Source organism: Nothobranchius furzeri, chromosome 2, assembly GCF_043380555.1.
Source record: "Nothobranchius furzeri strain GRZ-AD chromosome 2, NfurGRZ-RIMD1, whole genome shotgun sequence".
Classification (NCBI taxonomy): Eukaryota; Metazoa; Chordata; class Actinopteri; order Cyprinodontiformes; family Nothobranchiidae; genus Nothobranchius; species Nothobranchius furzeri.
Genome location: NC_091742.1, coordinates 259,502 through 285,705, shown reverse-complemented (window position 1 = coordinate 285,705; position 26,204 = coordinate 259,502). Strand labels below are relative to the sequence as shown.

The 26,204-nt window shown below is 41.4% G+C and overlaps 1 protein-coding gene across 8 annotated transcripts in view; it reads right to left on the bottom strand.

The window, feature by feature from the left end:
• The window catches only part of map7b (microtubule-associated protein 7b), an 85,199-nt gene that overhangs the window by 48,354 nt on the left and 10,641 nt on the right, over positions 1-26,204 (bottom strand). For 2 of the 8 annotated variants that reach the window (XM_054747833.2, XM_054747835.2), the window contains exon 1: positions 23,576-24,387. The exons of 1 other annotated variant lie outside the window; for it this stretch is intronic. In XM_054747833.2, the coding sequence (XP_054603808.2) occupies positions 23,576-23,765 (190 nt within the window). In that variant the 5' untranslated portion in view covers positions 23,766-24,387. Of the gene's footprint in view, positions 1-9,863; positions 10,278-23,575; positions 24,388-26,204 lie in introns of those variants that run through there. 5 more of the 8 variants (XM_054747834.2, XM_054747838.2, XM_054747836.2 and 2 more) reach the window with 4 other exon arrangements.

Below are 26,204 nucleotides of genomic sequence, written 5' to 3'. Positions count from 1 at the left end.
ATTGTTTTAAGCTCTTGTTTATAACTTCCCCGTTAGCAGGGTTCAGTTAGCATCTTGAAAGCTGAATTAGGTGTTTACACTTTCCTGAGCTGCGTGTTTGATTAAAATGAGTAATCTCATGTAGCACTTGTAGAAGTCTGAGGAGATGATTCAGCAGTTAGAATTAGGTGTGATTGATCAGGAACGTATCCAAAACCTTACGTTTCCATTAGCACCGAAAGACATATTGTGCTAACCTGGGTGGGCCACGTGTACAGATTACCGTCTGAGTATATGGTCTTACCTACGTGAAAACTCCATATTAAAATAAAAGGAATGATAATCAGCTCATGCAAAAATCTGTGAAGGCTGGGGGAGACTTGTTTAGCTTGTGATCACTAATTTTTGGGCTTTGTTTTTTACAGTCATCAGTCCAAATATGAAGCATCAACATCTACACCATTGAAGCGCCAACTGTGTATTTCTCCAACACCAGTGCCAGCTCTGTCTAGCATTCATGGAGAATCATCTGAAAGGTAAATAGCTGCGTAAAAACCTACCAGGAATATTATAATTTTGCCTCTGTTTGTTTTAAGTTAGTGGTGGATTATTTTGAAAAAATTCTAGAAATGGGATAATGAATGACTATAAAAAATGTATAGAAATAAATAGTAAAACTACATTTTATATAGCGCCTCTCAAGATAAAACTCTTGAGGCACTTCACAACAACAAAATCAAACATATTTTAAAAAATTATATTTTTATTTCAAAGTTTATGAGAAAAAAATAACACAATTGTGTTTTTAAAATGTAAAGAGAGAGACAGGAAATTATTTGTAAAGAAGGAATTCAGTGGATACAGAGAAATGCGTAATAAGTAGAGTGAGAAAAATAAGGAGAGGGTGATGATGACGGCCAATAGACAAGGTCTATTACCTTCAAAATGACAAAATATGTATTGATTCTAATCATATTCTTGTGCTTGTATTTTATTTTCATAGGGATGATAATTTGGAGGAGGTGATGGAACAAGGTGAAACTAAAAAGAAGGATCTTCACAAATGTAAGTACAAGGTTGTATCTGTATTTGGCTGTCACATTTGTCAGGAAAAGTAAACAATAATTACTTTTTTAGGTTATCTTGTGTGGGAATTGAAGCAAACATTGACGAGGAAGAGTTCAACAATATTCAAAACTCTGTGTAAGTATTCAGATGTTAATAAAATGTGTCAAATTTTCCATGCTAAAAACTTTATATTGTGTATATTCAGGATAGAGTCATCAGATGACACATGGTCACCAAACAGAGAAACAGAAGTTGATTCGTCTTCAGAGGAGGACGAAACCATCGAGATGGACAGCGGTACTGATGACAGCGGTGATGAGGACTACACACCTTATATACACATAAGGTAATTCTTTTCGTTTAACATCCTATAAAACTGCAATAGCGCATAGTTAATAAAAAGCTTTTGTTCACAGGACTGGAGCAGCATTACAAAAAACATTACAACTTGAGACTGCAAGAAATTAACATAGAGGATACAGTTCATGACTGTAGTATCCCAGAAGCAACTGACCGACGTTTGACAAGCAAGAAAGGTCTTCCTCAACGCTACAAGCTAAGGCCTGAGGATCCAAGGTGTTATGGTTTGCTGTCCGGAGTTCCTGCACCATCAACAGAGGAACTTCTACAACACCTACGGACTTGCGGTGATGGTAAAATAAAACATTATGTGCCTTACATCTTCCACACAATAGTCCATTGCTAATTGAGTTTATTTTTTATTTACAGGTAAAACTTTGCCACAGACATAGGTGTTGGGGGAGGCAAGAGAAAACCCAAAACCTTCTTTATTTTTGTTTCCTGTGTTTTTTTTTTTTTTTTTTAATAAAGATATATTTTGGGGAAATAAGGACTAATAATTTAAAAATGTATGTAAAATGTTGGAGGTAGACATAATTTTTTGTTGTTGTGCAGGAGTTTTAAAATGTATGGTATTTTTACAAATGCAACACAGAGTTGTGCTTTAGAACACTTTATTAGACCATCAAACAAAAATATATAAAAACAAACTTATGTAAGATATCGAATATATACATTTATTTACAATCGTCTTGGAATAAAACCAGTGTAGTTACCATTGGGGTCAGGGAATTTTGCAGAATAAACTCCTCCATGTGTGGTACAGTTGAAATACATGTCTGGGGAGGCTGTTGGCAGCATTTCTTTTCCAAATCAGTTGGCATATCTCTGCAGTGGGAGCATACACACCATGAAGGTTGATTGGGTGTTGGAGGTGTTGTGGCAGGTGGATCAGAGGGCAAGTACATCAAAGAGAACACCAGTGTCTGTCCAGCACCATGGTAAGGATGTCAATAGTCTGCTGAGGATTCAGGTTCTGTATGTGTTGCTACAAAAGTGGAAAGAGATGCTACAGCAACAGTTATGCTTACACATTCAAAGTCTATTAGCTCGGAACGAAGATTCTGAACTCGAGAGAGATCTTCATCTCCAAGGTCCACAGCTGAGTGTCTCACACTTCTTCGGCCTCTGGATGCACCGCGGCCTCTAGACACACCACGACCTCTGGATGCACCACGGCTTTGAGATGATGGTGGGCATCTCCTTTTTGCACCACGTCTTGAGGATGCAATAGGAGGTTCAAACTCTTCCTCAGAGGATTCCTCAATCACTGAACTCTAAATTGTATTAGAATAAAAGAAATTTTACTAATATAAAAAGTACTCTTGCATATTAATCAATTTTGACACAGATCAGGTTTACATCTAGTCAAAATTTGGGCTAAACAAACAATAAACAGAAACTATGAAAACAACCATGATTATAGAAGGACTACACAGAATGCAGTGTTTATTCATGATTTCCACATAAATTATTTATATGCTTTGATATATTCATCCCATCTTGAATGGCGAAGCAATTAAAAATAAGCTAGTTACTTGTAATAAATTGCTAACAATTTGATAGGATTAATTTTATTTACAACTGTTGCCAACTGTTACTGGTATTTTAAAATATAAATATATTTATAGATATTCTTTATAAAATGCCTTTTGTAAACAGTAAGTGTTTAATGTGCTGGTTAATTACAACTTTCTTACCTCAGATAACTCCATTGCTAACACTAGCTCAGCTCTATTACAAGAAGCAATGCTCCGATGTTGACTCTGCTTTTCCTGCGCGTGCACATTGGGAGGTGTGGCTTTCGGCTCTTTCAGGAAGGGTGGGGGAGTGAGCAACAGCCGTTCCAATTTAAAAATCTCCTCCTCCTCACCCTGACGGCGTCATCCTGCGGACTGTGCCTTTAAGGTGTCTCCATCCTTCAGTGCACTTACTGTGTCCATAAAACAAGTCTGCGCCTGCTTCAGGGTAACATTGTTGATCATGCCATAAAAGGGTCAACATTTGGGCATTCAGCTTTTCAGGGTAGATGTTTAATGTTGTAACCATAGACTGTACATACTGGACAAAACGATTCCATAGGCTCCAATAACACGTTTTTTGTCTATAATGGGAGGTGGCCACCACCGTCATTTTGACCGTGTCACAGGTTCCATCCAGCCCAGACAATTCCATAAAAGGGAAGAGAGGAGGAGCTGAGGGTGGGGCTGTAAGGCTGGGATCGACTGACGACACCCAGGCGAACTAGCTACGAGCTAACCTGAAGCTAACCCTGGCTAACCCAAAGCTAAAGCGGAGGTGGGAGCCGAGCTAACGGATGTAGCCACCTAGCTTCAACCCAACCGGAGCTAACTGGAACACCTATCGACCTGAACCTCACACGGAGTTTAGGTGGAGGTTTTCGGCGCCTGTTCGTGAAAAGTACCTGGATTAAAAAAGTATTAAATCGGTAAGTTTATAATTTATTTCCATAATGAAAACATTTTGCTTTGAGCAAGTTTTCAGTACCGTGTTTTCCGGGCTATCGCCCATGAGTCGCACCAGCCATTAAATGTATAATGAAGAAGAGAAAATATATTTAAGTCGTATTTTGGGGGGACATTTTATTATTTTTCTTACAAAATCTGAGACCAAGCGTTTCACATTGCAAGACAAGCACCGGTAACCATAACAGAATGAACAACCGCGTGCCACGGGTCGGAGTCGGCCCGCAGCAGCGCAGTGTAGCCTACATATTTTGTTATATAAGTCGCCCCGGAGTATAAGTAGCAGGACCAGCCAGATTATGTAAAATAGTGCGAGTTATAGTCTGGAAAATACGGCAGTTATTAGTATTCGAGCTAAATTAGCAGCCTAAATACATTTCATATATTTCCAAAACGTAATACTTGTTTGTATCTTGTACAGCCAACTAGCCTTTATTCTGGACTCAGTACAATTCAAAAGTAAAGAGACATTATACAGATGAAGTAAGCACAAGATAACTTACTGGAAGACACGGAATTATCATGAGAACCAGAACAAGAGAGCCTGATAACAGTCATGTGAAAATAACAGTTAAAAAGTATGTATGTGTAATAGAAATAAAAATATATTAGAATTAGTGTAACTCACTGTGTTCCAAACAATAAATCAGCCATAGCTGATTAGTAAATATGACATGAGGTCTGGGAGTTTTTAAGTTTCATTCTTTTATTACATTTTTTTCTTAGATCTGTTTAAAGGTCACCATGGCAGCCTGTGTCTCCAACATCAGCTACACAATGCAGCAAGTGTAAGTTCCAAATACCTGTCTTGACCACTTCATGTATGGTTTTGTACTTTAAACAATTATGACAAACCTGTTATTTTTTCTCCATAGCCATTTGGATCATTGGAGACAGCTACGTGAGGCGTGGTGCCCAGAGAGCTGCAGAGACCCTCGGAGACAACCTTGGCCTCCCTGACGTCTGTGTCTCCTGGTTTGGTTGGGGCGGACCATCGACATACATACATGTGCCGACACTTTGCGCCCTGTTTTATAAAATGTAGTGTTAAAAATACATGTTTTTGCTCAATTACTGGAATTTCTTTGGTTAAGACAAAAAAGTGAGGAATAATCATTTACAAGTTATTTGTACAACAGGAACATTTTAAATCCCAACAGTTTCTTAGCAGCCAATAGAAATGTGTTCTTTACTAACTTTACTTGGTTTAAAAATCTTACTAAAATAAACAGAGTGCTGTATTTCAAAACCCAATCATACTTGTTATGTAAACATTAGCTTTGTAGATATTTCTTACAGATCTATATTTGTGTGCAACAAAAACCAAACTTAAATAATTTGTCATTCTTTATTGAAAAACAATAAAATACAGTTATACAGAAAGTGTGGGAAAATGATAATGTGAAAGTATTGCTCTTTAAATGAAGAAAAGAAAAACTCTAAAAATGTCCTGTACAGCAACATGACAGAAAAATGGTGGTCTGTCTGTCAGAATGTGCTGAACAGATTTGCTCTGTCAAGAGGAGCCTTAATGTGTACGAGATTCCCCTTGAGTAATATTGGTTTGGGTTATGTATCGCCACATCAGCATGTAAATGCTGAACCAATCTGGAATAAAGACTGCTGATAGAGGATAAACAAGTAAATAAGAGGAAAAATTAATACAACTAGGAAACCAACATAAAAAACAGCAACCAGCAGCTGCACATGTGAAGAAACATTTCTAAGAGTCATCAAGAAAACATGGGATGAACAACTATAAACATGTAAAGCATGAACCACAAACATGAACAACAAACATCGACAAGCATGTGTTCGTGCGTGTGCTGGGATGTGAAGTGTTAGACTGGATCAGGTGCACTCTGGAACCGCCGCAAGCGCCCGAAAACCTTGCTACAGAGAACTCAGCTATGCCACATCCAGAACCGGGCTGACACAGGTCATGGGCCACATGGCACAGGAATCACACAGCATTTCCACCTGAAACAGAATCATTAAAATTAGAATCAAATAAAACAGTTGTTCAGTATGACATCAAAAGGATTTTTAAAGAAGGCAATTGGATTTCTTTGGTTTCATGAATATAGGAGGGTTGATCTTAAGCCTGATTCATGCTTCTCCTGTGTCAGTGCGGAGACAAGCAACTCCATTATCCGTCCTTGCGTAGGGCCCCAGCAGGCACGCAAGTACGCACGGAGTCGAGCCCACTTTTTTAAACATCTGTTTAACGAGATGGACAGCGCAAGCTTGTGATTGGTCAGGATGCCGTTGTCGTCTACAGCGCCGCCATTGCTCACTCAAAAACAAAGAGCCGAGGATAACTAGCAACAGACACGGAGAAACTTGAAGAACACCTCGCAAAAAAACTCTAAAAACATGAACGTTTTTATTCCCCGTGACTGGAGGAGTGAAACGATCCACAGCAAGCGTTTTATTTGTAGACGGAAATGACAGGAATCATGGGTTTAGAGGTGGCGAGCCCTTGAAGAGGTGTAGGAGAATGAGACAAATTTGTCTGTTCAAAAGTGTTATGTACAAAAATCACAATATCATCACACTATTTTGGACCGATACATGACAGGATACCACAGAACAGCTCTCCGCCCTCTGCTGTCCGGTCCGGTAATTGCTTTGCAACACTCCCCAGGAGACGGAGAAGTATGAGAGCTAAACGTCTCCGTCCGTGCGTGCGTGTCTCTCCCTGTTGGAGCTGACAGAGAAGCCTGAATCAGGCTTTATTGTAGCTGTCAATTGTTGCTTGATAAGCAGAAACTGTCACCTTCAAAACACCTCCTCTGCACAGGTGTTTCTTTGTAATTAGGAACAGGAATAAAGTTATAGAGGTCAGCAGGTAAAAGATCAGCTTAAATTAATTTCACCATTAGAACAAAGGATGTTGTGTAGGCGTGAGATCACCAAAGATGATAGGGTCTTTTAAATCTTACTTTCAGATAAGCTGATGAAGTTCAGCAGCTGAAACTGGGGGTGAACTGGCAGGAACTCAACCGCAGAGAGAAAATTAGTACCTGCTAGGAACAAAATAGAACAAACAAACCAAAAAACCCATACTGCTGCAATTCAACAATACAGCTTATCTGTGCAATAACATATCAAAATTATTTTAGTTTTAAGATAGTTTCTGTTTTTCTTCAATGTAACATCAACTTATCAAGAAATTTGTCATCAAATATATACCAGAAAACTGAGAAGGTTGCATATGCATTTTGCATGTTGTAACTTTTACTCTGAACTTTATCAAGTGTTCACTTATGGGCTCGACACATGGGAGGCGACATCGCCTCTCCTCTATTCATTTTCAATCTAAACTCTAAACACGTTTTACTTTGCAGACTGCTTGTCTACACCTTCATCAGATCTGCTCATAATAAAACATTTGGGTTATATTTAATGTCTAGAGAAGATGCTCTTCCTGGGCATTAAGTTATCAAAAACAGATAAAAGGTTGTTTTTTTTTACCATAATTTTAACTGCTATCAGCTGATAAAAATAATAAAAACAGCCTGATCATTAAAGGGGTGTAAGTGAAACCGCGCGGATCACACAAACCATCATGCTGTCTATATGACTCCGAGTGAAGGAAACATCACAGCGTTCCCTTCCCAACACTTTGGAGAGGCTGTCTAGATTGTGACAAAGCCTTTGAAGGGATTAAGGAACGTTAACCCTTAACAAATCTATAGCATCCCTGTGGAAACACCTTGTGTTTACATGCTCTGAGCCTCCAGTCTGGATGATTTAACCTCCTTAATGTGAGGATTCACTCACTGCCACAGAACACCTGCAGTCTCAACCAGGAAAACAGCTGCTGGAATGGGATTAGAGGCTGGGATTAGGGAACGTCAGACAAAAATGGATGATGAACCTATAAACAGACCTCTTAATGGACGATCATAGCAACACCTAAAGAAGCCACTGGACCAGAAGCAGACCAGAACTCCTGAAACTGCCCCTCTCCTGATCTATATGGTGGATACCTACATGGAGGACCAGTGTCTGATGTTAGGAACAACATTTGGGCATCAATGGCTGCATGGTGTCACAGTTGTTAGCACTGTTGCCTCGCAGCATGAAAGTTGCAGGTTTGAAACTCGGCTGCGGCCTTTCTGCGTGGAGTTGCGTGTTCTCCCCATGCATGCGTGGGTTTCCTCCGGGTACTCCGGTTTCCCCCACGGTCAGATCTGTCTCAGAGTCCGAGAGCTACACGAGCGGTCAGCTCCCGCAGAAGCTAGCCTGACCGCTGCGGAGTACCGGATGGAACAATGGAACACAGAAGTGTCCCTCCAAGCGGTCATATTTCAACCCATTTTTATCTTAAATGCACTGGGTTTTACCCTTTTACCCATCGAAATATGCACTCTTAATTATTTTACCGTATTTTACATTTAAATTTCATGGTTAAATAAACTGTATGTACAGTCTATGGGTTAAACAGTACATGCTACATGTTAAACTGATAGTTAGCTAGCTACTTCGGTAAACAGCTGGCGGCAGTGACATAAAATACAAATATAGATTTTAACTTACCGAAAAAAATGAAGTGGAGACTCCTTGGACGCTCTATTAGTGCAATTAATACCACAGCAAGTCATTTTGTCCAACAATTGCACCAATAATATCCAAAACAGAATTCACAAGCACAGAGACTCAAAATCCCGAAACAGTTTCCAGGAGGGACCGAGGCTGTACTGAGGCCTTTCCACAGAGCTAACTCTGTGGTCACGTGGGTCTGAGGCGGCGGTCACGTGGGTCGGATGCTCATTAATTATACAGAATTTTAGGCTTTCAATACACTTAAACAGAAGAGTGAGAAAAAAATCCACCCCCCTCAGAGTTGTCATGAGTATAAACTAGATAATTTAGACAAAAAACATGTTCTGGTACCAGGCTGTAAACATGTTTATTTCTGCTGTGAAATTGTCATTTTTAACATGGGAGTCAATGAGGATTTGCTCGCTTCTGGTACCAGTCCCCAGTGGATGAGGGTGGAACTGCAATTTTTCTTACTTCCGGGATGGGACCATTTTTAGAGCGGCATTGTGGGGGCTTGGTTGTAACTTAACAAGAAGCACTTGCTGAACTCAAAATCACATAAATACTTAGGTCGGGGTAATCAGACCATCAAAAGCTTTTGATACTGATAAACACAGACTTGTTTTGGAGGCAAAAGGTAAGTTAGGAGACCTTTTTGTTATTAACAACATCCATTAATTAATCACGACAGGGACATTAAAAAAATATATAAAAATTTGTATAATATAATCTCTCTTAAAGTACTTACTTTACACCAGAAGATGTGTAACTTCAATCTGAGCAACACTTTTGGCTGTATTTCTATTGAAAATATCGGTGTTTATAGCTTGAAAACTGCCCCATCAGGGGAGTCCAGACTAAGGAGAGGAGACGAGCGGAGCACACAAAGGGCGAATATTACTATATATTAGAGAGGAGAAAGTTACAATACGGACAGGTCTGTTCATTGTTGACAAAACCGTTTGTCTGGTAATGGCTGACTCCGTTTCTGAAGAGCAATATTCATCCTCTGATAAAGATATTCACTCTTCCAGTGAGGATGAAAGTGACAAATTTGGTTCCGAAATTGTAATGCTCAAAAACTGGGGGGAAAAATAAAAATAAATAAAAATAAAAAGAGTTACATTTAGCATTTTTAAAATATTGTGTCATAGGTCAATGGCATTGATTGATGCTTGGTATTGGCAAGTACTCATCTGTAAATTAATATCGCACCAGTGCGTCCCCATACATGAGTCACAAAAACAAATCATTATAGCTATGTGACCTGGCAGTTACCATGTTTAGAGAAATAACTCAAGATCAAAGGTCATTGTAGCAGCTTAGCACATACTTTGATTTCTTGCTGGAATTTTAGGTAATATATAGAAAGAGCACACCTTTAAATTAAATCCAAGTGTCTTGATACAGATATTTTACCTGGATTGTGGTTCATGATTTCAAAGGTACTCATCTGTAACTTAATATCGTTAGGTTGGGATTTGTGGCCCTGTCTGGAATCTCCACTTCAGTTAGTGAGCGTTCCAACTTCTCAAAAATATCCTTCACTGCATCCCATGAGGCCAAATCCAAAGGCCATACTCCAGATAAAATCTCCAAACAAAAAATAACATCAAGAGTTTCTAAAGTGAGGAGGAAAATAGAGACAGGTCAGGTGGTGTCACTGCTGTTGATGAGCAGCATGAAACGAGACGCGGCGACTTGCCAGCCCCCATCCTTTTGTCCATGTGTGCATGTGTGTACGCATTTAACATGAATGTGTGTGTGACGAGGAGAAGGATATAGAGTGTGACTATTTAATCTGTCCCGCCCTTATTATGTGTGTTTGTATGCGTGCAAATACAGTCCCTCCCTACCCCACCCCCCAATCTATCTGCATTCACTGCCAGTCAGATTAAATGGTCAGTGTGCGATTAGTGCTCTGCTGTCCAGGCCAGTGGGTAGCACACAGCTTCTTCCTTCCCTGCAGTCTGAGAGGATTAGCTGCTGCTAATGCTATGCCAAACTGTAACCTCCAACAACCTGAGAGGAAAAGGGGGCAGGGGCAGGAGTTTTCCTGTAGAGCTCCAGGCAGGCATTCAGGTCAGGATAAAAGCTGCAAGAATGGTGGCTTTTATGTTTTTTTAAGTCCAACCTGCATTCATTGAACATAGCAGGTATGTTTAAGCTGCAGCCAAAAAAGCCACAGTCAACAGGAGGGGTACCCTCTCATCTATGTATAAGGATTAAAAGAAAATGTGTTATTGAGGCAAGCTTGGGTTTGCATCCAATACAAGGAACACTTTTCTTGAGCCGACATATTCTCCAACTATAATATAAACAACCTATTCTAACTCTGATGTTGTCAAAGTATACATGCATGGCCTGATTACTTAGGTCCATCAAACCTATGATACAAATAAATCACATTATTCCAAAACACATCCATTTGGTACTGTAGCAAAAAAAAATGGGAGTAGAAGAGATGCTATTCAATAAATACATAAGAGTACATCTTTATACAACAGTCTTCTACAGCTCCCCATCTACACCCATCTATTATCAAAATATTAAGTGGGTTATTACATGAAAGTTTGCTACCTGAGGAAACAGCTAATCTAATTTAGATCAGGTCGGGATGGACTACTTTGAAGGAACATTTATTTTTATGGCTTAGACTAAAATATTTAATAAAAACACAGCTAGCCTTTTGCACATTTTCAAATTTCATTAAGTATGGAGCTAGGATTGGGACAATATTCAATGTAACTTGTACCAAGTTTTGTAAATTGGAACATGTTTCATGACATGTAACTTTGGATTCGTAACTTGTAACTTTAGTTTTCTAACGTGTAATTCTCAATTTGTACTTGTATTTCTTGTTTTGTAACAGGAAATTTTCATTTTGTTCATGTATTTTTTGTTTTGTAAAATCAAACTTTTATTTTGTACATTTACTACTCATTGTGTAACATCAAACATTTATTCAGAAACATGAAACTTACGGTTTTTACCTAGCAGACTTCCAAAATAAAAAAATCAATGTACATGTTCGAAATCAAAACTCTCAAAACACACATTTCATTCTACAGGTACAAACCTCAAATCTACAGTGTTACAAATAATTTTGTCTCAATTCTAACATCAGTGGGAGGATCTTGGGTGGAACCAATGAGAGCACGAGTCTTAGCTACCAATCACGTTTCTCGAATCCCTGTCCAATCATTGGGAGAGGAGGGCAGGGTTCTGTCAGAGCTGTAGAGAGAGAGACACTTCTATGGAAAGAATGGAATGCGGGAGTCATGTGGTTCATGTAGCTTCAAATGGTTCCAAACAGCCCCCGCTGCTGCATTGACCGTAGTTCATTTTCGGTGTTTCTGAAGGATTTTCTTCAGTAAGTTGATGAAATGTCATCATTTTGTTGCATTGTGAAGTGTTTGCTAACCGCTTCGTACCAAAATAAGCCAACGATAATATTTTATGCTGCCAGTTTTAGCTAGATAACCTTTAATGAGCTAATTGTGTGCAGCTTGTTGATTGTGAGCAGGAGGACGAGCTGTAGACGCGTTTATATCAGTTTGTTTGATTCTACGTTTTAAAAATATTCCCCCCAGTTTGAAATAGGTTATAAACTTTTGACATTATTAGTTTTATTTGGGATTTTTTGTACAATACATGTCTGGTTGCTGTAACAACACGAACATGCATCAGAAATGGACGCACAAATGGAGAGACCAATAATAAAAAAAATGTGATTGTGAAGACAAGTAATTATTTAATATTTTTCAGTTAATAACACTGACTGCAACAAACTGCTGAAGCATGAGACAAACAGGATTACGAACGTAAGAAGATATGTTGTTCTGTTTTGTGGACTCAAGTAATAAGAATAGAATTAAGATAATTCAAGAATAGTAGTCGAACAGTAACTTTTAAAAATTAGACATTTTCCATAAAACTGCTCATTTCCACTTGCTTAATAATAATAAAAATAATAATATTAGCATTTGCAGTTTTGTTATTAAGTAAGGAATGACAAGAAATAAGAATTAACAATAACATAAATATCAATAAATAAATAAATGTCAAAGAGTAACTAAAACAAAAATCTTATGTAACCATTAAAGGTTAAACTATGTTGTGTGTCCATCTTCATGTTTTCATAGTGGCTGAGCGGAGAGCTGACCAGGAACAACGGTGGTGGCAAAACCCAGTTGGGTCTGTGATGGAGTGAAGCACACCTGGAGTGATTGCCATCTCATCCACAGTGAGCACACACTCTTTCCATCTCTGTCAGATTTTTAACCTTCAAACTGATTATGTCACACACCTCTCCTACCATACCTGGCTCCAGTCTAATGGGCTGCATTTGTCTGTGCAGGGTTCTAACATCAGGCAGAGGGATACTCATGTCCTGAAGAAACCTGCAGCCTGTTGAACCCACTGAAAAACCGAGTTGTACCGCCTTTTTGATTATTTACCGTACTCCATTTAATGCCTCTTGTGTTTTTCATGCCTTTTTGATTGTCTGTTTCCTCCCTTAGGATTTCCAGCTGGGTTCCCTGGTTGCATAGCCTGTTCCTTTCTCCTCCTGGCCCTGATGCCGGCTCCTCATGGCTTCCTGGGATGTCCCTCTCTCCTGATACCATCTCATGTCCCCCCTCACTTTCCCTCATCTCATTTGCCTCACTGCTGCTGCTGCTTTCCTCATTCTCTGAATTTATTGTTAGAATAAACTATCATTTTCAAATAAAATGTCTAATATTTCAAAAGATCTGTACCACAGTTTACTGGAGTACAATATGTGTGGTCACTGGTCAGTGGATCAACATGCAGTGGTTCTGCTGTACTTCTCACTGCGGGGTCCTTCCTCCTCCTTGGTTCAGGGTGACGAACAAACACAGCATTAGGGCTGTCGCAATAATCGCAAGAACAATATATCGCGATATTAAGAAACCCACCGCGCTGCATGACGTGCCACCACAATTACCGCACTTGATTAAATCTCGCGACAGCGCATGCTGAGAGGTAATGTCTGCGCTGATCTAGGAGATAGTAGGGCACTTTTTTTTATTTCTGTTAGATATTGCAGCCAAATTTGCATTTCAAAGTTAAACCTCCTGAATGTTGTTTTTAAGTTCAGTCAGAGAATGCCGTTACTGCCCTTTGATCTGCATTCAATAAAGTGTTAAAAATGGCCATGTATTTTTTTCTAACATTTTTTAAATGTGTAAGCACAATGTTTCAAAGGAAATATTGCCATGAGTTAAGTAATTAACAAACAAATTTGCTAAGTACATAAATAAGACGGGGTGCAATAATATCGCATATCGCAATATTGAGCTGCCCTGACTCACCGCAGGGGGAATTCCTCAATCGCGACAGCCCAACACAGCATCAGCCCCGAGTCTCACCTTGCCTTGCCTAGTCTTAGTAAACTGTCCCTCCTCAAAATGTGCCTGTAGAGTGGTGTATTAGTTTATTTCCTGCCACATTTAACACTTTAATTGCAGCCTTGTGCAGCTGAAAGCAGAACATGTAGAGCCTTGTTAGAAAACATTTGAGAGTGCACGTTAAACTCACTGCACACAGCTTTTTGTTATTGTGATCTCTGGTCATGGTGAGGTTGCTTCTGCTGACTTGAGCCAACCATTTTCTTCTTCTCTCTGCGTCTTTGGGTAAGCCATAATTCTGATTCCTCCCTCAGACTGATTGCTATATGCAGCGCAGCCAACCAGGGTAAGATAATCAACCTAGAAAGGGATTATTAAAATACTATTTTTGTACATATAGAAATATTGAACTGAACCAAAAATATAGAGATGTAAAATTACATTTAAAATTTTATCCAACCCTAAAATTAGTAATTTCAAATTTCAACCGACGGACACATTTTATTTTAATAATAATCAAAATAAATTTAATCAAGATTTTCATTAGGTCTTGAGTACATTGCTCATAATTATTGATTCAGCTTATTTGTGCATATGTAATGACTAAACATAATGTTGGTAAAATGCTTTATTAAAAATGCTATTATACATGTTGTACAAGTTTGGTGTTCATTTCTTCACAAATAACACTTATTTATCTACTGTGTTTGACCATACAGTTTTATTGAAATTTTCTTTTTAATTAGTTGCTATAGAAGCCAGATAAACTGGGTTATAGATTAATGTACTGTCTTCACATAAAAATATAAAGTAATGATTGGAAAATGTATTCTACTGAACATAATAGATCATCATTCAAAGCATAAACAGCTACGTGTTTTCTTCAAGGTAAGCTGGAGCAGAATTCTAGCTTTCAATAAACACTTTAAAATGGATATTACAACTCGAGTTTAGGGCTTCTTGTAGGACTTAAAGTTATTAAGTATGCTTATATTAGTGCAGTGTGTTGCATTACTACATTCGATGTATTGCTATAGTATGTTAAGATAAGATAAGATAAGATAAGATAAGATAAAACTTTATTAATCCCTCGGGTGAGTTCCTTCGGGAAATTCAGTTTCCAAAAAAAGCAGCGCAACACCGACAGAGGTTACAGAACGTCAGAAAATATTATATAATAATAAAAATAGAAATAAATATAAAAATACAATTGAATTGCACCTTCCAGATATCAACGTCCTTAGCACCGTTGACCATTAAACCAATTTAACTGTTTAACAAAGGTACTTGCATTGAGGTATTGCATAGTGAAGTGAAGAGTCACTACAGCTTCGGTGTCCCCCCCTCCTTTGTCCTCCTGTTTCTCCTCCCTCTCCCCTCCAGAGAGGAGTTATACAGTCTGATGGCGTGTGGGACAAAGGAGTTTTTAAGTCTGTTAGTTCTCATCTTGGGGAGAAGCAGCCTTTCACTGAACAGACTCTTCTGTTTGTTTATGGCCGTGTGCAGAGGATGCCCAACATTGTCCATGATGTCAAGCAGTTTTTTTAATGTCCTTTCCTCTGCCGCTGACACCAACGTGTCCAGTTTCATGCCGACCACAAAGCCTGCCTTCCTGATCAGCTTCTCCAGCCTAGATGTGTCCTTCTTCGCTGTGCCACTCCCCCAGCACACCACAGCAAAAAAAAGTACTCCAGCAACCACTGACTCGTAAAACATCTTCAGGAGCTTCCTGCAGTTGTTAAAAGACCTCAGCCTCCTGAGGATGTACAGTCGGCCTTGGGCTTTCTTATACAGGTGGTCTGTGTTGCATGACCAGTCCAGTTTATTGTCCACCCACAGCCCAAGGTACTTGTACTTATTGACCACCTCCACCTCCTCCCCCTCTATCTTAATCGGCACTGGACCCCCTCTTGACCTCCCGAAGTCCACAACCAGTTCCTTAGTCTTTAAGGTGTTGAGTTGCAGGTGATTCGAGTGACTCCATGCGACGAAATCTCTCACCAGACCTCTGTACTCCGCGTCCTGATCATCCCAGATACACCCCATGATGGCTGTATCATCTGCGTACTTCTGAATATGGCATAATTCAGAGTTGTAGCTGAAGTCAGAGGTGTACAGGGTGAATAGAAGTGGGGACAGCACAGTTCCCTGTGGTGCTCCTGTGCTGCTGACCACAGTGCCGGACGTGATGTCCTTCAGCCTGACATACTGTGGTCTGTTAGTGAGGTAGTCAGTGATCCAAGCGACCAGGCAGGGGTCCACCTCCATCCTGTTCAGTTTTTCCTGAAGCAGACAAGGCCGGATTGTATTAAAGGCACTGGAAAAGTCAAGAAACAGGATCCTGACCGAGCCTTTTCCCCCATCCAGGTGTGAGAAAGCTCTATGCAGGAGGTACAGGATGGCATCCTCCACTCCGACACCCGCCTTATATGCGAACTGTAGTGTGTCCTGGGCATGTTGTACCTGTGGTCGGAGGAGGTTGAGGAAGAGCCGCTCTAAGGTCTTCATAAGATGTGATGTCAGTGCCACCGGTCGGAAGTCATTCAGCTCATTGGGCTGGTTCTTTTTGGGGACCGGAACGATGCAGGATGTCTTCCAGAGGACGAGCACTCTCCCCAGTCGCAGGCTGAGATTGAAGACTCGTTGTAGCGGCTCCCCAAGTTCCGTAGCACATGCCTTAAGCATCCTGGGACACACCTCATCTGGGTCTGCCGCCTTGCTGGGGCGAAGTTTCCTCAATTCTCTCGTGACCTGGTCCACTGTGACACTGGGAGATGATTGAGAGAAGTTATGAAGTAAATGATTGAAAAAGGGGGGGTGTCATAGTGTCATGAAGGGGGGGATGCGAGGGAGGTAGGAGAGTGGTTAGATGGCTCTTTAGTAAGATTGAGGGTGAGAATGAGGGGGAGGGTGTGTGGGTTGTGGGCTGGTCAAACCTGTTGAAAAAGTTGTTAAGTTCGTTTGCCATCTCCACAGTCCCCCCCACTGTGTTTTTCTTAATGTTGTGGCCTGTTATAGTTTTCACACCATTCCAGACCTCCCTCATATTGTTCCTCTCCAACTTCCTCCTGTAGGTGTCCTTTGCTTCCCTCAGGCAGCGTTTCACCTCCTGCTGTGCTGCTTTCATCTCCTCCTTCACTTTGCTCCTAAACGCCTTCTTCTTCATGTTGAGGACAGCTTTGACTTCCCGTGTTACCCACGGTTTGTTATTGGGATAACACTGTACCGTCTTAGCAGGGGCGACTGTGTCCACACAAAAGTTGAGGTAATCTGTCAGACAATGTGTCGCCCCCTCTATGTCCTCACCATGTGAGCTCAGAAGCACATCCCAGTCTGTGGTGCCATAACAGTCTCTCAGAGCATCCTCCTTTTCTGGGGTCCATTTCCTGATGGAGCGTGTTGTAACAGGCTGCCTTTGGACGAGGGGTATGTATTGTGGCTGTAGATAAACCAGGTTATGGTCTGACTTCCCTAGTGGGGGGAGGGGGGTGGCTCTGTATGCATCCTTCACATTAGCATACAGTAGGTCAATTGTCCTGTTGTTCCTTGTGGGACAATTCACAAACTGGTGAAAAGCAGCCAGAGTAGAATCCAGTGTGGCATGATTAAAATCTCCAGATATAATAATGAAAGCCTCGGGGTTTTGTGTTTGAAGTCTTGCTGTTGACTGTGTGTTTTTTCTCACAGGCAGCTGCTGCGTCGACCCCCGGAGGAATGTAAACACACACACAGATCACATGACTGAACTCCTGAGGTAGATAATATGGCCGCAAGCTAACAGCTAGCAGCTCCAAATCCGGATGGCATACCGAAACTTTGACAGAGACGTGTCTAGGGTTGCAGTATCTGTTGTTAACATAGACAATGAGTCCCCCACCTCTGCTTTTCCCACTGGCCTGCGTGTCCCTATCGGCTCTTACAGATGTGAAACCGCCTAGGTCTATGTTAGCCTGTGGCGTTAGCTCAGTTAGCCACGTCTCCGTGTAGATAAACAGACTGCACTCACGGTATAGTCGGAGGTTATTCAGGGCACACAGTTCATCCATTTTATTCTGCAGCGAGTTCACGTTGCCCATTATCACTGTCGGGATTGATGGTTTAAATCGCCTCCGGTGATCCGCTTTCCTCGCTCCGGCCTTACAGCCTCTGTAGCTCCTCTTTATCTTCAGCAGGGATGTTATGTCGCAAGCCGACCTGTCCCTTTGTTCTTAGTGTCAGCAGTTCCGCTCTCGAATAGATGAGGGAGCTGGCTCCAGAAGTTTTGAATAGTGCATTATCCATCTTGTATCACTAAGGTTAAAATCCTAGTCTGAAAAAAAGAAAAAAAAGAAAAAAGCTTTGACTTCCCGTGTTACCCACGGTTCGTTATTGGGATAACACCGTACCGTCTTAGCAGGGGCGACTGTGTCCACACAAAAGTTGAGGTAATCTGTCAGACAATGTGTCGCCCCCCTCTATGTCCTCACCATGTGGGCTCAGAAGCACATCCCAGTCTGTGGTGTCATAACAGTCTCTCAGAGCCATATAGTAATGTATGTGGTCTAAATGTGTTCTACAGTGTGTTTGGATTGTCGTATTCCTGTAAAGTAGAACAGTCACGGATGTTTGTCTTCCTCCAAATGCTCGGAAAAATATAAATAGGCTATTTTGTGAGTTAGGACATAATGTATATATATATATATATATATATATATATATATATATATATATATTATAATATTCAATAATTACCACAAATCGCCAGGGGAAATGTGATTATATTGAATTTTTGTGATTTGTCCCACCATACGCCGTTCAAACTGACTTACGGCGCTGGGATGTTTGGAACTGAGAGCTCCATGAACCACGTGACCGCGAGTCGGCGAGTTCAAAGAGTGTCGTAACTCTCTCTCTACAGCTCTGACAGAACCCTGCCCTCCTCTCCCAATGATTGAACAGGCATTCGAGAAATGTGATTGGTAGCTAAGACTCATGCTCTCATAGGTTCCACCCAAGTTCCTCCCACAGATGCTAGAATTGAGACAAAATGATCTGTAACACTGTAGATTTGATGTTTGTACCTGTAGAATGAAATGTGTGTTTTGAGAGTTTTGATTTCAAACTTGTACATAGATTTTTTTTTTTTGGAAGTCTGCTAGGTAAAAACCAAGCCCCCACAATGCGGGTGAAAAACAGAAGCAAACACGGAAGTGAAATAAATTGCAGTTCCACCCTCATCCACTAGGGGCTGGTGTCAGAAGCGAGCAAATCTTCATTGTGTAATGCCCTTTTGTGGAACTGTCTGGGCTTGACGGAACCTGTGACACGGTCAAAATGGCGGCGGTGGCCACCTCCCATTTCTCTTCAAAAACGTGTTATTGGAGGCTATGGAAACCCATTGTCCAATATTTATATGTCGATGGTAAAAAACGAAAGTTTCATGTTTCTGAATAAATGTTTGATGTTACAAAATGAGTAGTAAATGTACAAAATAAAAGTTTGATTTTACAAAACAAAAAATACATGAACAAAATGAAAATTTCCTGTTACAAAACAAGAAATACAAGTACAAATTGAGAATTACACGTTAGAAAACTAAAGTTACAAGTTACGAATCCAAAGTTATATGTCATGAAACATGTTCCAATTTACAAAACTTGGTACAAGTTACATTGAATATTGTCCCAATCATAGCTCCATAAGAAAGTAGCTAGCTAGCACTGCTGCTAATGTCTCTGGTTGCTAGCTAGCACTGATGCTAATGTCTCTGGTTGCTAGCTAGCACTGATGCTAATGTCTCTGGTTGCTAGCTAGCACTGCTGCTAATGTCTCTGGTAGCTAGCTAGCACTGCTGCTAATGTCTCTGGTAGCTAGCTAGCACTGCTGCTAATGTCTCTGGTAGCTAGCTAGCACTGCTGCTAATGTCTCTGGTAGCTAGCTAGCACTGCTGCTAATGTCTCTGGTAGCTAGCTAGCACTGCTGCTAATGTCTCTGGTAGCTAGCTAGCACTGCTGCTAATGTCTCTGGTAGCTAGCTAGCACTGCTGCTAATGTCTCTGGTAGATAGCTAGCACTGCTGCTAATGTCTCTGGTAGATAGCTAGCACTGCTGCTAATGTCTCTGGTAGATAGCTAGCACTGCTGCTAATGTCTCTGGTAGCTAGCTAGCACGGCTGCTAATGTCTCTAGTAGCTAGCTAGCACTGCTGTTAATGTCTCTGGTAGCTAGCTAGCTCTGCTGCTAATTTCTCTAGTAGCTAGCTAGTACTGCTGCTAATGTATCTAGTAGCTAGCTAGCACTGCTGCTAATGTCTCTAGTAGATAGCTAGCACTGCTGCTAATGTCTCTGGTAGCTAGCTAGCTCTGCTGCTAATTTCTCTAGTAGCTAGCTAGTACTGCTGCTAATTTCTCTTGCAAATAATGGGAAAAAAACATTTATAACTAGATAAGATTATACAGTAACCACACAAAATAAAATTTAAATTTAAGACTTTTTTAATGGCAGTAATCCACCTTTGTTTTCGTTCCTGCTTAGACGCGCTAAACAGAGATTAGTGCTCCACAGATTAGCAAGCTAATGAGCTTGCTAATCTGTGGAGCACTAATCTCAGTTTCTTCAGGTTGAGGCTGTTCAAAAGGCCATCTACAACAGGTAAGATATTAATTATCAATAGAAAAGTAATTCTGTACTGTTACTGTATGGAACTTCTTAAAGAACGCTAAGTGAATCATTTAGCATCTTAAGTTCTGCGATTGAAAGTTTCCATATTTACACCTGCAGAGTGAAAAGCTGCATGGTGACAGACAGCTGTGCTGACTAATGACCTACACCCACAGCCACATGTTAACCAAACTCCATCTTCACCCTCATCTGCCATCCTCCTCTTTGGCTTAATCCAGCCTCATCAGCTGATTTTCACATACACAACAAAACTGTCCATCATCATCTGTCCTGTGTGCCAACTCTCTCCCCACTTCACTCAGCTTGATTTTTAAATAGGTGAGGGTAAACAGCACGCACATGCACGCACACGCACACACGCGCACACACACACACGGCTTCTTGAGTATAAACCATCGACATATAAATATTGGACAATGGGTTTCCATAGACTCCAATAATAAGTTTTTGCGCTAAAATGGGAGGTGGCCACCACCGCCATTTTGACCGTGTCACAGGACCTGTCAAGCCCAGACAATTCCATAAAAGGGAAAAGAGGTGGAGCTGAGGGTGGGGCTGTAAGGCTGGGATCAACTGACGACACCCGGTCGAACTAGCTACAAGCTAACCCAAAGCTAACGCGGAGGTGGGAACTAAGCTAACGGAGGTAGCAACCTAGCTACAACCGGAGTTAACTGTGCACAACACCAGAGCTTCTAAGTCAGAGATACGCCGGGCTGACCGCCGGGTAAAACCGGGTGGAACACAGAGGTCTCCTGAGAGCTCCACAAGCTGGCAGCCGCACAGCAGACAAGCGCTGCTGCGATCTGTGATGCGCAGAGCTGCCGCTGGGGAGAACCGGGTGGAAAGGTTTCCATCCAGAGCTCCACAAGCCGGCAGCCCGCGCAGCAGACAGGAGCCGCGATCAGACAGAGATGCGCCGAACTGCAGGGAGGGGAGAAACGGGTGGAAAATGTCGGTCTCCCGAGAGCTCCACAAGCCGATAGTCTGAACCCAGCTCCACCAACATGTTATATTTCAACCTATTTTCTAGGGCTGCAGCTATCGAATATTTTTGTAATCGAGTACTCTATCGAATATCTTTTTCGATTAATCGAGTACTCTAATAAATTACCCTTTTGTATTTGTAAACCATTATATCAAATAGCATGTTATAATTATGAAAGACCTGTTAAAATGAGCAAGCAATTGCCAGTTATTCTTCAAGTTTTATTCAAAATTAGTTTTCAAAACTTCAGCACTTCAACTTTACTTCACAGTAAACAAATGGCTGTGCAAAAAATAAGTACACAACCTGGGCAGATTTTCCCCTCGTGCGAGAATCTGCTAGCCTGCAAGCCAGACAGAAACTAGGAGGATAACTGTTGAAGTAGCGCTGCGAGCAGGCTGCGGCCCAAACAGAACCAGAACCGCTCACGGCGCATGCGCAAACAGCTCGCCGGCTGTTTCCCTATTAACACACGTCCGTTTTAATTTCAACACTTTTTTTACTCACACAATAACAAGGATTGTCGAGAAAGCATGTTTGCTGTGGTTTTGTCAAATTATACTGATCACAAAACATTTATTTACTTTCTTTCGTTTTCCTCTCATAAATACCCATGTCCTCCTGCAGCAATCCCGAGGGACAACAAACATCAATAACACAATAAAAAGTCCGACGTTTTGTGTAAAAATGCTATTTTTTAGCACATTTTAAGTCCGACGTGTTGCTACCAGATGTATGGTGTGAGCTTAAACTGAGTGCTACAAACGAAAAAGTCGCACAGTGTCCGCAGAATATATAGAAATACAGGCCAAAAAGCATCATCTTGTAGAGGCTCCGAGTCCGCTTGCAGAAGTGACATTTACAGGCGCTGCAGCAGCATGGAGGATGTGGTGTTGTGGTAGGCTAAATCCATTTTACAGTATTTACACTGGACTACGTTTTCCGCCTAACGACGTGAAAAATTGTCCCACACCTTTGACATTTTCTGTCTTTTTCGCACTCTACCGGGGTCCACGTTGTCCGCCATGGCTGAAGAGAAAGTTAAGTTACATTCGCTACTCGCGTGTGCAGTCCAGTGGGCATGTGCGTCACTTATTTCAGTCCGGGTGAAACATGACCACGGGCGACTGCAAAGCCACGAATTAATTAAATATGAATTAAACGAATCCTCGAGGCAGAGAATTTGACTCGAGGATTTTTTGTACTCGAATTATTCGAGGTACTCGAGGAATCGTTTCAGCCCTACTATTTTCTAAAGTGCAGCATTATGTTAAATGCACTGGGTTTTACCCTATTACATTTAAATTTCATGGTTAAACAGTACTTGTTAAAATCTAAGCTCAGCTCGGCAGTGACCTAAAATACATAAATATAATTTTACTTACCGAAAAAAATGAAGTGGAGACTCCTTGGACGCTCTATTAGTGCAATTAATGCCACAGCACGTCATTTTGTCCAACAATTGCACAAAAAATATCCAAACAAGAATACGCAAACACAGAGACTCAAAATCCCGGAGCAGTTTCCAAGCCAGACCGAGGCTCTACTGAGGCCTTTCCATGGAGCTAGCTCTGTGGTCACGTGGGTCTGACGCTCATTAATTATACAGAATTTTAGGCTTTTAATACACTTAAACCGAAGAGTGAGAAAAAAATTCACCCCCCTCAGAGTTGTCATGAGCGTAAACATGTTTTGGTACCAGGCTGTAAACATGTTTACTTCTGCTGTGAAATTGGTATTTTTAACATGGGAGTCAATGAGGATTTGCTTGCTTCTGACACCAGCCCCCTAGTGGATGAGGGTGGAACTGCAATTTTTGGTACTTCCGGGATTGCTTCAATTTTTGAGCCGCATTGTGGGGGCTTGGTATAAACACTTTGCACACTATTTATGGTCACCAAGAAACGAAGGTCAACAAAGCTTGTTGTGAACCTTTTCCAGAGCGTCTGCAGCTGTGACTCCAGAAACTGGTTCAAAATGTCTCTGCTCCACTTTCTGCCCTTCATAAAACTTTTGATCACTTTTGTAAAGTTAAACAGCTCCAAAAGGCAAGCAGAAGCCAAATATGAGAATTAACTTTCATCAAGTTTTGTTTCCATATTTTCCGCCATACCTTTTTTCTTCGTTTTGGAAGCTTTTCTCTGTTTCAGCCCCTCCTCTTCCTCATTTATGGTAAAAAGTGGTTGTATAGCAGAGCGACTGTCAGTCTTCCTCAGCTTGCACTTGTCTGAAGAAGATCTACTTCCTCCTCCTTTTTGTCCTTTCCCTTTTGGCATTTCCTGCCCTGGTGCTAGCCTGTCCATCCCACTCTGCAGCAGTGGGTCGGCGTAGGTGATGATGCAGTTCAGTCCTGGGTCCCAGGGGACTATGGTCGTAAGGATCACTCCTAAAAGCTGTCCTCTCAGGGAAGATGAGGTAGCTAAGAGCTAAACGCTAACAGCTGCTTAGATATGGCTTCTTATTAGGAAAGTAAAAGGTGTCCGGATGAGTAAAAAGTACCAAATGACAAAATAAGATAAATGAAAACTATGAACAGAAGTAAAAAAAAAACAAAAAAAAAAACAATGCAGTGATAAGAGAAACAGAGCAGCTCACTGTGCCTTATCCATTCTGCCAGCGATGACAGTGCCCGGTACAGAGAGACACTGAGGATGAGCTCTTGAACTGAAGCAAAAAAAAAAAAAGTCATAATCCACAAAAGTGGCTCAGTCGATGTCTCCAAGTGCTGCACTTCTGACTCCAGCTCTCTTGAAATGATGCTTCCTCTGCTGTGGACGCTCCTACTGCAACCTCCCTCCTGCTCCTCCTCAATTCTCCCCCGCAACGTCTATTCTGTAAATCTAAACTTGTCAGGAGAATCAGATCACACACCCAATGACTTTACAGCGCACACACACACACACACACACACACACACACACACACACACACACACACACACACACACACACACACACACACACACACACACACACACACACACACACACACACACACACACACACACACACACACAGGGAAAAGAGGGCACTAGAGCTGATAAAATATTCAATGCGAATACAGCAGTGGAAAGTGAGCCGGTACAAAGTAATGGGTTTCCCTGACGACAGCAGCGCGTGGAGCGGTGACACGGAGGATGAGCAGACCGCGATGCAGCCAGGATTATTGCTCCTATGCGCACATTAAATCAAATAATGCAGTACTGGAGCCTTCTCTATGGTCAGAAGAGCACATGGGTTGTGGCTCCACCCACATCCACAACTTAAAGAGGCATCAGCAATAACATACAATGTATGATAAAAATGCAGCACTATCCATTCCTCTAGTGCTGTACATAATCTGCACCTGAGTTTGCACAAAGTGTTTAAGTTTTAGGAAAGAGTGAAAAATAAAAATGTAAACATCACAAATGTCTAAAACATGAGCCTAAACTAGCTTTAAGGTAGAAAACTAATGTACAAAAGGATAAAAATCCATCATAATAATTTAAAATGCATTCTCTCGCAGAGCAGTAAAGTAACAAACCGGTACAAGTTTGCTTCTTGTTGCACATGAGCCTCTGCAAGATGAGTCCTCAATATTTAAGATGAAAAAAATTATATTTAATGTCATAAATTACAAAAGGAATTCAGCACTAAATCTGCTGCCTCATCTCCATAGAGAATACCAACACACACACACACACACACACACACACACACACACACACACACACACACACACACACACACACACACACACACACACACACACACACACACACACACACACTTGTATTCATATGTTTGTGTGGACCACCATTGACTTCCATTCATTTTAGTGACTTCACTATGCCTAACCCATACCCTAACCATAACCAAGGGGGTTCTATTTCTGTGCCACCGTCGCACAGGAGTCAAGTGCTCGCCCCGTAATCGGAAGGTTGCAGGTTCGAGCCCCGCTCAGTCTGTCGCTGGTCGGAGGGACCGGTGGCACCAGTGCTCGGCAGCCTCGCCTCTGTCAGTGCGCCCCAGGGCAGCTGTGGCTACATTGTAGCTCATCCCCACCAGTGTGTGAATGTGTGTGTGAATGGGTGAATGACTGGTTGTGTTGTAAAGCGCCTTGGGGGGTTCCAGGACTCTAGAAGGCGCTATATCAAATACAGGCCATTTACCATTTACCTTAACCTAGACTAAAAGCTAATACACACCATACCTCTAAGATCAAGTTTTTGACTGCTTCACAATGTGTGCTCCAGCAAAATGTCCCCACAATGTAAAAATGTCCACACAGTACAGGTTAAAGTTAAAATGTGTCCACTTAAACCTATAAAGACAAGTACACATACACACACACACACACACACACACACACACACACACACACACACACACACACACACACACACGTGTAAATGGATCTTTGTTCCTGCAGAACACAGCAATGCCATAAGCTTACACTCAACTTTAATTTGATAAGGGAAGCTACAAACCCCTCACACCTACTGAGAGGGGGAATCAAACACAAAGGGGGAACATATTTTTATTAAATGTCCTTTAAAGGGACTTTACAGAGTTTTGAATTTTTATGCTCGCGACTGCCCCCTCAGGCCAAAAGTGTAACTGCAGCTTCAATAGTAGGCTCGTGCACGAGGCGCGCATGCTGTACGTGCACACTCCCTAACGAAAATAACAGCTGAGACAGTCCCTTGTGTGTGTGTGTGTGTGTGTGTGTGTGGCCCGGAGGACAGAGGACAGGAAAAT